The sequence below is a fragment of the Macrotis lagotis genome, chromosome 1 (assembly GCF_037893015.1).
Source record: "Macrotis lagotis isolate mMagLag1 chromosome 1, bilby.v1.9.chrom.fasta, whole genome shotgun sequence".
Taxonomy (NCBI): Eukaryota; Metazoa; Chordata; class Mammalia; order Peramelemorphia; family Peramelidae; genus Macrotis; species Macrotis lagotis.
In genome coordinates this window covers 440,939,573-440,954,884 of record NC_133658.1, presented here as the reverse complement: position 1 = coordinate 440,954,884, position 15,312 = coordinate 440,939,573, and the positions used below count along the sequence as shown (strand labels likewise).

Genomic DNA, 15,312 nt, shown 5'->3' with positions numbered 1-15,312 from the left:
ATTCAGCACCTGCTACTTTCCAATTACTGTGCCAAGCACTGGGGATACAATTACAAGTAAAAAAAACAAAGCACAGCCTTTCCCTCTTAGAGTTTATATTCTATTGGGAAACTGTTTTAAGAAGGAATGAACAAAAGAGAGCTGAAAATCAAAGCAGTGTAGCCAGGGGGAAAGTGGCAAAGATTATCCTGAGTCCCTCTCCTTAAATAGAGACCCTTGAGCTCATAGCCCTGCCCTTTAGTCTTAGGTCCAGTCAGAGGGCCACAGAGTAATGATGAGATATGAATACCAAGTAGATTCAATCTTGTAAAATAATGAAATTTTCCAGTGTTTCTTTTGAAGAGAAAGGGTAAAGTCTGAGAAGTCTTCTGTTCAGAGATGCCTAGTTTTATGCTCTGAACATCTTGAAGAGACACAAGCCTTTGTACTTTATGACTATGACATGCTTTCCCCCTAAGACTTTCTCCGAAAGGTCTCCATATCTAAGTGGTTCATTTATTTGTCTTTTGTGAGAGATTCTGGATTCAAATCCCCTCAGGATTCTATAATGGGATTTTATAGCAGTATTAACCAATTGAATTCTTTTCTCTTGAATGCCCTTCTTTAGTTAATTAGAGATCTTCCTAATTCCAGTTGTGTAGAACATTATATGTGAGAACTATTGAGAAAACTGAATGAAATGATGCAGGAGTAGGGGAAGGAAACAAGAATGACTGCTTTAGATTTTTCTAGAGAAAGGATAATAGGACACCCATTAAGCAGCTGAAAGAAAGTAATATTTGCATGAACTAAAAACCTGAAATAGCTTCTTCCTCATGTTATAACTACTATAATCCTGTTATCTTATTGCTCCATTCATTCCATGAGGATAAAAAACCCATGCTGCAAGATAGACTGTGGAGTTCTACAGAAACCTCAGGCAGAAATCCAGCTCTTAAAAAAAAAACCCTGTAAATTCTTGAGGGTATGAGATTTTTTTAAGTCTCCCCAACACAGTACTCAATATATAATCTTTTTAAAAAAATTTTTTTATTTAAGGCAATGGGGTTAAAGTGACTTGCCCAAAGTCACACAGCTAAGCAATTAAGTGTCTGAGGCATGATTTGAACTCAGGTCTTCCTGACTCCAGGACCAGTGCTCTATCTACTGTATCACCTAGCTGCCCCATATCATAATCTTTTAACAAAATGCTTATTGACTTGGTGAGAAAAAAGAAATACTGATTCTGCTACTTACTGCTTGTATGACCTTGAACAATTCACTGTAATTCTCTGGGACTCAGTTTTATTTCTGTAAAATGAGTGGGATCTCTGAAATCTAAATCTATAGTTCTAATTGATAAAATGGTTACCCATAATATGCACTATATTACATGATAAATAAATAAAAACCAAGTGCTAGGTAAGCACTCAGCAGGCAGGAGGGATCAGGACTGACTTCCTGGAGAAGGTAGCAGATTTAGATTTGTTGGGAAGAAGAAATCCAATTAAAGAGGAATAAAATCAGTAATGTGTGTGTGTGTGTGTGTGTGTGTGTGTGTGTGTGTGTGTGTGTGTGTGTGTGTGTGTGGATAGATAGATAGATAGACAGATAGATAGATAGACAGATAGATAGATAGACAGATAGATAGATAGATAGATAGATAGATAGATAGATATTACCTACCTGTAAGATTCGATTGAAATGTTAAACATAAAGCACTTTGCAGACTTTAAAGCTATATGTAATTATTAGTTATTATCTCATATTTTGTACTGAATTCTACTATGTTGTTTCAGTTGACAGCATAACCTATTTTTTTTACATGTGCTTTTCTTATCTCTAATAATGTTATGCTGGTGAATTATAATTATATAGCATTTTATAACTTTACAAATGCATATTAATCATTTATTTTGGTTTTCATTGCCACCTTATAAATTGTACAGGGAGATATTATTATTCCCACTTTTAGAGATAAGAAAAATAAGTCAGTGAATTTGTGACTTACTTATATTTGTATAGATTAGGAACAGAGTTGTGACTATGCCCTGGTTTTCTGACTCCTGCCAGTGCTGTGTCCCATATACAGTATTGACAAGAATTATGTCTCCTTTATTCTATAACACTTAAAAGTGTCTTAACTCTTGTTAAGTAATAGATTCTTATTGATGATGAATTCAATTCCTTCTTCAAGCAGTTATTGAGCATTTACTATGTGCAAGTTGCCCAGGATACAAAGACAAAGCATGACACAGTTCCTGTTGTGAACATAAACATATAGAAATATCCTTGATACGAAGTAAAATATAAGGGCAAGTGAGGAATTTAGACAAAAACTGTGAGATAGAGAAGTGGCTTTCATTTGCTCAAATCAGTGAAAATTTGAATGAGATAGCAACTAAGCAAAGATTACAACATGCAGGAATATGAGTTGTGTTGTGCAGCTGCCCAACCCTTTTAAGCTTGAGTATCTAAGTGTTCTAAATTATCTGTACCTGATACAATCAAAGGATTAGAAAGGAAGCCTTATTTAACATACATTTGTCACATATTGGGCAAGAGTGAACATTGATAGTTTAGGTTCTGATTCTTTTAAGTTGCATGCCAACGGTTTCCTTTGTCACCATTCCCCCTCCCGCATCATGATAAATCCACCAGGTCTGAGAAGGCAAGAGGTTACATCAGTGTACGCTTTTTCTATGCTTTTGTAATCCAGCATCCTTTTCATAAAGCCTTCAATTATGTATAAAATAAAAAACTTTTATGCTCCAATTGCCTATGTAAAGGGTAAGAATGCTGGAGAAATCAGAGGGAATTAGTTTATAAAGAATCGTTTAGTTCAAACAGAGTATGTGAACCTGGAGACGACAGGGAGCCACTTGAGTTTATTATTAGAAAAGTGACATGGGGCAGCTAGGTGGCGCAGTGGATAAAGCACCAGTCTTTGAGTCAGGAGTACCTGGGTTCAAATCCAGTCTCAGACACTTAATAATTACCTAGCTGTGTGGCCTTGGCCAAGCCACTTAATCCCATTGCCTAACCAAAACCTAAAAAAAAAGTGACAGTCGGACCTGTGCTTTAGGAAAACACCTTAATAGTTAATATGATTGTTCTTCTCCTCTGGAAACTTTCTTCTTTATGTTAACCAAAAACCAAAAAATATCGCAAATCAATGAGACATACATTTGCAACTAGATTTTTTTACAAGAGAAATGGAGGAAATGTGAAATCCTAATCCAAGGCAGAGTTCACAATCCAAACAGAAGCTTACATATTTATGAAATTGCAACAAAAAGAGGAGGGCAAGTAGAAATATACACTTAAATTCGTGTCAGAAGAAGAGAAATCATGAATAATTAAGATGGCAAAAGCATCATTCTAGGGCAGACTGACTTGTGCCTCTCACAGACACAGAGAAAGTCCATCTTGAGGGGCAAACAACAAATTATGTCAACTCAAGGGGATGGGATGAAGCCATCTTCAGTCTCTTGCATATGTCAAGTTTAGTGTTTCTGGAAAATATGACAATTCAAAAAGACAAGTTTAGGAGACCTCTTAACATTTCTTTTCACTTTTCACATCATTCTTAAATTATGTTGTCCAGATTTGAATACTCTACTGTGAGTGCAGATACATAGTGAGACTATCACCATCCTATATCTAAAAGCTATGCCTCTCTTGATGTAACTCACTTTAGAATTAGATTTTTTTTAACTTCCACTTCACAATATTGACTCATATTGAGTTCTTTCTATTCATTTCTATTCATGCTTCCTTCATCTTTTACTTGTGAATTTGATTTTTTTTAACCCAAGTGTAAGACATTAATCTCTTTAAATGTATCTTAGTATTCTCACTTTAAAGATCTTTTTAAATCTTGACCCCATCATGATTTCATAAGATAACCTTCTTGGCTTTGTATTATCTGAAGGTTTGATGAAGCATGTCATCTATGCTTTTATCTATGTCACTGATAAGTATTAAATTTCACAGGACAAAGAACAGATATGAGATATGCTACTACTGTAGGCCTTCTACTACATTGAGTCTTGCCATTCACCCAGGTTTGAATTCCTCTGATTGTCTTATCCATATCTCTTCATCTTCTCTATAAAAACATTAAGAAATACTTTTAAGTTTGCTAAATCAATATTCTCAGCATTCTCTTCATCCACCAGTTTATCAATCCTATCAAAAAAAAAGACATAAATATAATCTAGCATAGCCTGTTCTTCATACTTCAGCCATTCCTGCTTCTTTGTAATTACTACTCCCCTTTCTAGATATTCAACAACCATCTCTTCAGAAATATATTCTAAACCAGGAGAACATTTCACACATCAACATTGTGTGATAGTCAATGATGTTAGACTCAGCTCTTCTCAGTAATACTATGATCAAAATTTCAAAAGACTTATGGGAAATGCTATCTGCATCCAGAGAAAGAACTATGGCATCTGAATGCAGACCAAAGTATACTATTTTCAAATTTTCTTTGAATTTTTTTGTTTTTTCTTATGTTGTTTCTTTTTATTCTGATTCTTCTTTCACAACATAATTAATATTGAAATATGTTTAAGATGATTGTACACGTATAAGGTATATCAGATTACTTTCTTTCTTGGAAGAGGGAGGGAAGGAGAAAAACTTTGGAATTCAAAAACCTTACAGAAATGAATGTTAAAAACTATCTTTACATCTATTTGGGGGAAATTACAAAAAAAAGGCTATAGCAGAACATCAAGAAAAAGAAAGATTTAGATTTTCTGAAGAATCCTTCCTTTCTTCCTTCTTTCCTTCCTTTCTTTCATTAGGATATCATTTACCATTCTCCAGTCTTGGGGTACATCTTTGTTTTATCATAATCTTTCATTTAATTTTTTAATATTCTGAACTTAACAAAAAAATCACTTCCTTAAAATATACAGCACAAAGCCATCATTGTATTATCAAACTGAATTTTCATTTCATACTACTTAAATTTTTGGACAATCATATATACTTCCACATGTTAGTCTAAAACTGTCTTTACGTATTCATGCTTCCATTTCAAATTGTTTCTATTATTTTATGTGCATTTAAAAAATATTTTCAATTATCCTCTTTTTTTTTTTAAGGGTTTCATCTCTCTTGGTAATCCTCTACTACCCCAAGCCTCTCCCCTAACTAAAAATTAAGAGAAAGAAAAAGTAAAAAATTCTTATAACAAATAAACATAGTCAAGCAAAATAAATCCACTCGGTGACCAATTCAAAAATGCATTCTCTTTTTTTGCACCTTGTGTCTATCACAACTCCATCTAGTTGCAGATAATATACTTCATTATGGGTAATCTGGAAATACTGTCATTTTACTGATGACAGTCCTCAGCTCTTTCAAAGTTGTTTTTCTTACAAATGTCCAAGGAATTGAATTCTCTTAAATTGTCTCTTGTGTTCTTTTTTTTTAAACCAATATTTTGCTAAATTCATATTTCATAATTTCTCCAACAATTTCCCAATTAATAGATGTTACCAAGTCTATTCTCTTTTTCTTTTCAATCCCCACTTCACAATCAGGATGTTTATGTTACTTGCTAACTATTCCCTCCCTGCTATTTTCCTCTCCTAAACCTATACCCATCCATATCCCCATTTCCCCCCACTATTGAGTATGATGTATTTCTCCATAAGAGTTTGTGTTTATCTGGTCAGCCCTCTGTTGCCTTGTTTCAGATAACTGAGATTCAACTGATACTGTATTTTTAGGAAATGACAGATTCTAATGCCTTCTTCCTCCTTTTTATACTTGAATATTCTTTTTCCTATCTTTTCTTTTTCTATTTAAAATCTTCAGAACACAAGCAAACTATTCCTAGATCCTGTAGTTTTCTTATTTTATTTACTTTTTCTCATTGCCCTTTAAAGACAGTATGGTTCTGAAGAATCACTTATTCTCATCCATATCCAATTACTTAAATACACCTTTATAAGTTTTTCTATTTTCAGTATAATTGTTTTAAAGTATTCTATTATATTAAAGGTCTTTGTCCCACCCCCTGATTCCTGTAGTTTTTATTTATCTTGGCAAATAAAGCCATTCTTGGTTGGAAGCCTTGATTTTTTTGAATTTGAATATTGTATTGTATTGTATTGTATTGTATTGTATTGTATTGTATTGTATTGTATTTCAAGGTTCCCTCTCATTTAGTGGTACTTAAATTACTTTCTGAATATTTGTATGTTTTTCTTTGATGTACTAATTCTGCATTTTAGCAATGATATTCCTGGAACTTTTTCTTTTCCTTTTTTTCCTTAGGGGCTCATTAATCGTTTTTATCATCTTTTGCCCTTTGGTTCTTTTTATTTTCTTCTTTTTTAAATAAGTTTTATTAAAAATGCCTTTTTTAAAAAAGTTTATATAGCTTTCCCTAGTTTTTCTCCCCACCCTCTCCAAGACAGACATATCATATAAAAAATAGTATTTTTATACAAAAACATTAAAAGAAAAACATAACTGATACATTGAAAGAGTTGATGTGTAATAATTGTGAACCACCCATCTCTGCAAAGGGGTGCCCTGGAGTATTTTCTCATATCTCATCTTTTGATTCATGCTTGTTCTTTATATTTTGTAACATCTACTTTAGGATACTTTTGGGAGGGTGGGGAAGGAGGCGTTGTTCTTTCCATTTAAATTGTAATTACTGTATATATTATTTTCTTGGCTCTGTTTGTTTCACACTGCATCATTTCAGGTAGTCCTTTCCATGCTTCTCTGTTTTTATATTAGTGTCTAATATAATAAATGGTATAGTATATATATATATATATATATATATATATATATATATATATATATAATGCATCATGTGTCATAATAAGGATATTAATAGAATAATGTATCTAATTTTATAATATAATGGAATAAAATGATAAAATAATGTTATATTTTATATATTTATGTGCACATAATATATCTTATGTAGTATATTACATGGGATATTTTGATATTGATATTTTCTACTCTATAATATAGTTTAAAGCCTGGAAGTATTCTGCCTTCATCCTTATTTTAAATTTTTTCCTTTTTTGTTCTAGGTTTTAGTTTGTTGTTTGTTTGTTTATTTTGTCTCAACTGAATATCGTTAGTATTTTTCAGGTTCAGGAAGTATACCTTAGATTCATGTATCATTAAAAATCTTTGGTGGTATTTATAATTTGAAAGCCTTTGTAGCATAAATGTGTGTTGTACTTTGCCAGAGGGTTTTTCTTCATCTATAGAGATTATCATTTGGTTTTTGACGCTGTATTTTTAAATAGTTTTAGGGTGATTAATTATGTTGATGTTTTGATCCATCTTTGCATCCCAATGAATTGGATAAATCACTATAATCTGTGTCCTAAATTTTTTAAAAAAAGTTTTTGAATCAATATGTATTAACAATATTGATGTGTAGTTGTCCTGGGTTATATCTTTACCTGGATTAAATATTAGAACTCTTTCTTTCTTTTTTTTTTTTAGTTTTTTTTTTTTGCAAGGCAAATGGGGTTAAGTGGCTTGCCCAAAGCCACACAGCTAGGTAATTAAGTGTCTGAGACCGGATTTGAACCCAGGTACTCCTGACTCCAAGGCCGGTGCTTTATCCACTATGCCACCTAGCCACTCCTTCTTTGTTTCTTTAAAGGATTCTGGTAGAGTGTTTTTCTTTCTCAGTGTTTGAGAAATGCTTTTTCAGTATCTATTGCCATAAATCATAAGGTTTCCGTTAATTTTGTTATTGATATGGTCAGTTATGTTGATTATTTTTCTAATATTGAACCACATGCATTGCTATGTCCTACCTGATCATGGCATATTATCCTAGTAATAGCTTGTAATATCTTTGCTAAGATTTTATTTAGCTTTTTGCATGAATATTCATAAAGGAGATTAATCTATAAATTTCTTTGTCTGTTTTAGCTGGTTTTGGTATCAGTACCATATTGGTATGATAAAAGAAATTTGACAGAACTTCACCTATTTTTTTAAATAGTTTATATAGAATTGGAATTAATTATTCCTAAAATGTTTGGGAAAATTCACTTGTACATACATATGCTCCTAGAGATTTTTTCTTAGGGAGTTTATTGATGATTTCTTCAATTCCTTTTTGTGAAATGTGATTATTTAAAAGTATTTCTTCTTCTGTTAATCTGGATAGCATATGGTTTTGTAAATTCTGCTTTGTCAGATTTGTTAGTGTACAGTAGGGTAAAATAGCTCTAAATTATTACTTATTTTCCTCCTCATTGGTTGAATTTTCCCTATTCATTTTGATATTGATAATTTGGTTTTCTTCTTTCTTTTTTTAAAAAACAAATTAACCACAGGTTTATCTATTTGTGGGGGCATTTTTCCCCATAAAACCAACTCTCAGTTTTATTTATAATGGTCAACAGGTAATTTTTGTTCAAGCCTTTTTCCCCCATAAAACCAACTCTCAGTTTTGTTTATAATGATCAACAGGTAATGTTCAATTTTATTAATTTTGCCTTTTCACAATTTCTAATTTGATATTTTATTGGATATTTTTAATTTGTTCTTTTTCTAGCATTTTAAATTGTTTGCCCAATTTATTGATCTCTTTCTTTAATTTATTCATATTAGTTTTTAGAGATATAAAATTTCCCCTGAGAACTACTGTGGCTACATTCCACTAGTTTTGGCATAATGGATCATCATTGTCATTGTCTTGGATGAAATTATTTATTATTTCTATGATTTTTGTTTAATCCATTCATTCTTTAAAATTAGGTTATTTAGTTTCTAATTTTTAGTTTCGTTCCATGACCCTTTATTGCCTGTAATTTTTACTGCATCGTGATCTGAAAAAGATGTATTTAATATTTCTGTCTTTCTGCATTTGATTATGAAGTTTTTATACCCTAATACAAGGTCAGTTTTTGGGTAGGTGCCATGTAGAGAAAAAAGTATATATATTCCTTTCTATCCCCATTTAATTTTCTCTAGAGTTCTATCATATTTAAATTTTCTAAAATTCTGTTTGCCTTAACTTCCTTCTTGTTTATTTTGTGGTTAGATTTATCTAATTCTGACTGAAGGAATTTGAGGTCCCCCAGTAATGTGGTTTTGTTTTTTATGTCTCCTTGCAGTTCATTTAGCTTTTTCTGTAAGAATTGGGATGCTATACTACTGCATATATATATATATATATATATATATATTTAACAGATATTATTTCATTGCCATTTAAGATATAGTTTTCTTCCTTACCCTTTTTTTTTTAGGTTTTTGCAAGGCAAATGGGGTTAAGTGGCTTGCCCAAGGCCACACAGCTAGGTAATTATTAAGTGTCTGAGACCGGATTTGAACCCAGGTACTCCTGACTCCAAGGCCGGTGCTTTATCCATTACGCCACCTAGCCACCCTTCCTTACCCTTTTTTAATGAGATCTATTTTTGCCTAAGATCAAGATTACTACCCCTGCTTTTTTTTAACTTCAGCTGAAGCATAATATATTCTGTTCCATACTTTTACTTTTTGCTCTGTGGTATCTCCCTGCTTAAAATGTGTTTCTTGTGAATAACATTTTGTAGGATTCTAATCTACTCTGCTGTTTCCATCTTTTAGGCAAAGTCATCCCATTCACATTTGCAGTTATGATTACTGTGTTTCCCTCCATGCTTTCTTCCTCTGTTTGTATTTTTCTCTTTCCTTTCCCCTTATCCCTCTTCACCAATGTTTTGCTTCTGATTGCTGCCTCTTGAGCAGCCCTTCCTTCTATTAGCCCTTTTCCCTTTCCTTCTCCCTTTCCCCCTTTTACTTTTTTTTGACTGACTTTAACTTTGCCTTTATTCTTGCCCTCACTTTTATAAGTCTCTTCTTTCCCTTTCTTTTCCCCTTCCCCCATCCCCATTTGTTAGACCCTCTTTGGGCCAAATATAACAATAGTAAGATTTACTCAATGCCTATATGCTTCCTTCTTTCTCTTCACCCTAATAGGTCTTTGTCCCTCTTCATATGGTGTGATTTATCCTCTAATACTTTGTCTCCTTCCAGTATATCCTTCTCTTCATGTTTTAATTTTTTTTCATACCTTTCTTGTATTCATGACCTCTGTGAAGATATACTCTTTTTTGGGGGTGGCTAGGTGGCACAGTGGATAGAGCACTGCCCCTGGAGTCAGGAGTACCTGAATTCAAATCCAGTCTCAGACACTTACTTAATAATTACCTAGCTGTATGACCTTGGGCAAGCCACTTAACCCCATTGCCTTGCAAAAAAAAAAACTAAAAAAAAGATATATTCCTTTTATTTGTCTTGTTAGAAGTACAATTCTCGAGGGTGGATTGATTGATTGATTTATAAGCTTCTTACCTCATAATTGCTTCATACCCACTACCTTTATCTAAGTATACTCCCCTCAACTTTCTCAATAGCAATACAATTTTCAGGAGCCATAAGCATCATCAAATTATCATCCATTTATGCCACTTCCTCTTTCTAGGTACTCTCTGTAGAAATAAAATCTCATGAACTAAAGTAACATGTAAAGCAAAATCACTTCATGATCCATTCTTACCCACAACCTCTAAATATTCTCCTTCTAGCTGTCCCAATAGAAATACAATCCTCATAAACTAAAGTATCAGATAAAGCATTATCATTTTCTTGATCAATCTATAACCATATCTATATCTATATAATGATTAGTTTATATCCCAAGTATACTTCTTTTAACTATTCTAGGAGAAATTCAGTTTGCAAAGGTTTTAAGTATTATCTTCCTGTGTAGGAATGCATACAGTTTAATGTTATTGACTAATATTTTTCCCCATTCCATTTACCTTTTTATGTATCTCTTGAGTCTTGTATTTAAAAATCAAATTTTCTGTTCAGTTCTGGTCTTTTTATCAGGTAATTGTGAAAGTCTTCTGTTTCATCTTTTCCTTGAATATACTAAATTTTTCAGGGTTTTATAAATTCTTTTGCTCTCTAGAATATCATATTCTTAGGTCCTCCTATCCTTTAATGTTAAAACTATAAGTCCTGCATAATACTGACTGGTTCCTTGGTATGTAAATTGTTTCTTTTTTTAACAACTTGCAAACCTTTAGGTGAGAATTCTGAAATTTGGCTACAATGTACCTTAGAGTTTTTACTCAGGGGTCTCTTAGTTTCTGCAAGGTAAATGGGGTTAAGTGGCTTGCCCAAGTCCACACAGCTAGGTAATTATTAAGTTCCTGAGTCTGGATTTGAACTCGGGTACTCCTGACTCCAGGGCCAGTGCTGTATCCACTGAGCCACCTAGCTTCCCCTAGGGGTATCTTTCTAAATAGGACTATTTTGTATTCTTGTTCTAGGAAAGATATTTTCCAGGATCATTTTTTGATCAAAGCTTTCAAGTAGACTAATAATTCATGAATTAGCTCTCCTGAATCTGTTTTCCATGTTGGTCATTTTTCCTAAGAAATACATTATAAAAAAAATAGTACATTATATTTTCTTCTATTTTTTAGCCTTTTGGATTTGTTGGATGGAAGCTTGATGTTTCATAGACTATTAGTTTCCATTTGTCCAATTCTAATTTTTAGGATTTTATTTTCTTCAGTTAGCTTTATGTTTTCTTTTCTAGTTGTTAATTTAATTTTAAATGAATTTGTTTTCCTTTTCAGTTGGTTAATTTTACTTTGTTATAAGTTAATTACTTATTCAGTAGGTCGTTTTTACTTTAAAGGAGTAGTTTTCTTTTTTCCATTTGGTCAATTTTCCTTTTAAAGGAGTTAATTTCTTCAGTCAATTTTTCATCATTCTCCTACATGGCTCACATTTTTTTTCTCCATTTTTCTTCTTCCTTTCTTCTTTAAATCCTTTTTGAACTCTTGCAAGAGATTTTTTTTTTTTTGGATTTGTGGCCAATTGATAAATTCCCTTGAGGTTCACATGTAGGTATTTTGTCACTACTTCCCTCTTCTGGGGTGACATTTTTAATCATCATTTTTTAGAATAGTAGTGATCTATGGTTAACACTTTTTTTTTTTGGATTTTTGCTCATCTGAGTAGTTAAGCTCTGTTCCTGGGTTCCAGGGAGTTTAGTCCCAAACTTTTTGGACTGGGCAGGGGTCTAGTCCCTGGCTTACCACTTATCTATGGCATTGCCTATCCTACATTAGCATAGCCCAACCCACTACACCAGCATTACCTAGGCTCAAACTTTGTCTTCTAAGAGCTTTGTGCTGAGCTGACATATAAGTAAGAGCCTCCCTCTGACTCTCTAGTGATCTCACCTGTGCTGGACTATATTCTCCTTTTATCTAGATATCAATGACTCTGGTCAGTTAAACACCAAAGCCTTCCTTAGTCTCCCTTTTTTCCCCCTCAGATACAATACTCTCAGGTGATAACGAATGTGTCTGCACAAAATTGAGAATCTTGAGGATAGTATAGATTTGCTACTTCAGTGTTCACATTGTTACATAGTTATGTGTCCCATCATTTTTCAAAATTCATTTTTCTTGTATTTTCTTACCTGTTCCAATCTATTAAATTGAACAGTTTCTCCTCCCAAACAAATTTTTTACATTCTAAATTTGGTAAAGCATCCTTTAGGAAAATCTGCCAGGCTTCCTTAATGGGTGCTTTATCTATGCTAATTGGAATGCCTGGTACCATGTCACCTAGGCAGAGGCAAGCTCTCTTTACCTTCATGGCTTTTGAATATAAGCATCCCTTGATTCCTAGGTGTCTTCCTAGTCCTAATTCCTCCATAGCCTGTCTGCATCACATGGTCTAATCAAATCCAAGGAATATAAACTGGCCTGGCTTGAATATAAACCTACCATGGAATGCTTTCCAGGATTGGAATACAGTATGCACAAAAATATAGAGAAGAAAGTGAGCTCTTGGTATTTCCTTCTCTCACTAGTTTCAACTCTAGGATCAAGATGTCCCTCACAGGATAAGCTTATAACTCCTCATTTTATTACTAGGCTGCAAATTAAAGCCTTACCTGGCACAATTTTCCTTTGCCTCTTTCCCTCTGATCAGAGAGCTAAAGGGTAGAGTACCAAACTCCTTCCAGTTGCCTTTATTTTTAGAGAGACCTGAAACTGAACTTTCAGTTCTCTTCATTGCATCTGCTGCCTTGCCTGGTGTCTTCTCCATTATATAAGATGTCCCTGTGTTGGTATCCCATGGTATGCCATGCGTTCCATCCCTACTTTTCTGTCTCCTTTTATATGTTGTCTTCCCTATTTATACTGTAATTCCTTGAGAACAGGAAATGTCTTTCTTTTTTATTAATTGCATCAACAACACTGCACTTAATAAATATTTATTTGATTATATTGGAAAAAGAAGTAAAGGAATATCTAGTTGTCCAGTATCGCTAGCATAAAGATCAAAAAGAAGAGGCAGTTAAGTGAAATATAGCTGAAAAGCTAGAACTTTAAGATAGTGATAAATTTTATACAAAATATTTAATAACTATTTTTGTTTGAGGTTCAAAATGTGAATAAATTCTTATATGAATTTTGTGTGGTATATTGGATAGACTGATAGACTTGGGGTAGAGAAGATTTGGGTTTATCTCCCACCTCTAGAACATCCTTATTTGACCCTAGACAATCACTTAATCTTTCAGTACTTCCTGCAACTTTCTAAGAATGTAGAAGAAGGTGCTGACTTGTTTCCCATCTGGAAATTTCCCATATTAATTCCCAAAATTAAATGACAGTTCTAGTTCCTATTCCTGTGCTTAAGGCACTGATCATAGAAAGATGAAAAATACAGTTCCTGCCATCAAGGAACTTAATACTTTAGTGGGATGAAACATCACACAAACATAATTCAAGTTAAAATGATAAAAGTGCATATTAAAAGTATAATAGAGAGTCATAAAACTTTGGGAAAGGGGAACTTTTTTAGGTGGAAGAATCAAGAAAGCTATGTCAATAGAAAGTGATCAAAGTAGTTTCTCACCTAGTTTATAGAGAAAAAAGTATCCTTATGACTTTCTTTAGATCTATAAATGTTCTATTCACCTTCACAAGGGAATTTTAATCACATTCTCTAAGAAGCAACCTAAATAGGAACAACTGATAAATTTTATGAAACTTTAAGGGGATGGTGCTTTTGTTGAAGAATGATATGACATTAATGACATTGTTCCAAGATAACTTTTGATTATTTCTTCTATTTATTGACTTCTTTAAATGTTTGGGAATCTGTGCATCTGCAAACTCTACCTGTTGCACAAATAGGTATTCTGATCACTCTTGAATTAATTTTCTTCAGATTTTGCTACCTTTATCCTATATTTGAGAAAGCAGTTATTCTACCAATCTAGGTGTTTGGTTTCATTCCTGGTTTCACTAGACTTTAAGTTAAAGGAAAAATTTAAAAATAGATTTTTAATTCATGTAAGCCTCTCTAATCAAAATGACTATTAATTTGGTTATGGACTGGTTGTCTAAAAGGTAAGTGTGGGTGGTTGGGGGTGAGTCTGGGTGGATGTGGCAGACAGAAAAATATCGATACAATGAGAGAAGAAAATCAATTAGTATATATTTATGAATAAAGAGGTACAAGCTATGATATTCAAGAATGATTTCTCCTTTTACCAGAATCTGCTTCCACAAGAGGCCAGTCAACAAGAAGACAGCCAGGAAACTGAGCTTTCCACATTGGATGTATTCATTGAGAAACTTCCACCAAGTGGGAAGATTACCAAGACAGAATCGTTGATTATTCCTTCTACCAGGTAATATTTCTAATTACCATTCATAATGATGTCTCTCCCTGGCAAATCCACGCCATAGTAGAGAAATGTGCAAGATAACAAAAAACTTGACATTGAAACTTTTATCTGATATCCACAATGACTATATATATATATAATACTGATCTGTATTATTTTGCTTCATTGAGTTGCTGTTTGATTCATTTTGTGTTGTATGTTCACATAGGATTTTTTTTAATCATTGTTGTGACTTGAAGACAGCACATTTGACCCCACCTGGGAAAAATTCCTTCTCATCTAGAAGTAGCATCCAAAATACAGCTGTTTATGATGATGGTGCTGATAATGATGATTTGTAGCATTTAACTGAGATGAAACATAATTTTTGAAGTAGGCAAAATTGATTGATGTGTGTCCTTCATTCTCGAAGAAGATCAAGGCAAAAAATAAGCCATAGGAAGAAAGGAAAAAAGAAAAAAGAAAGAAACAAAGGGCATTTAAAAGTACATCAGAATTTACATGCTTCTTAGAGATAGTTCAGGATTTATACCGTATTCCTAAGGTAGGACAAATTTATTTTCTATAATGTTAACTTCTGAATTTAGGAT

General features: G+C 33.0%; 1 protein-coding gene across 5 annotated transcripts in view; it reads left to right on the top strand.

The window, feature by feature from the left end:
- Positions 1 to 15,312, top strand: part of PACS2 (phosphofurin acidic cluster sorting protein 2) — a 342,997-nt gene that overhangs the window by 216,560 nt on the left and 111,125 nt on the right. For all 5 annotated transcript variants that reach the window (XM_074213318.1, XM_074213320.1, XM_074213321.1 and 2 more), the window contains one exon: positions 14,589 to 14,725. In XM_074213318.1, coding sequence (XP_074069419.1) covers positions 14,589 to 14,725 — 137 coding nt within the window. The remainder of the gene's footprint in view (positions 1 to 14,588; positions 14,726 to 15,312) is intronic.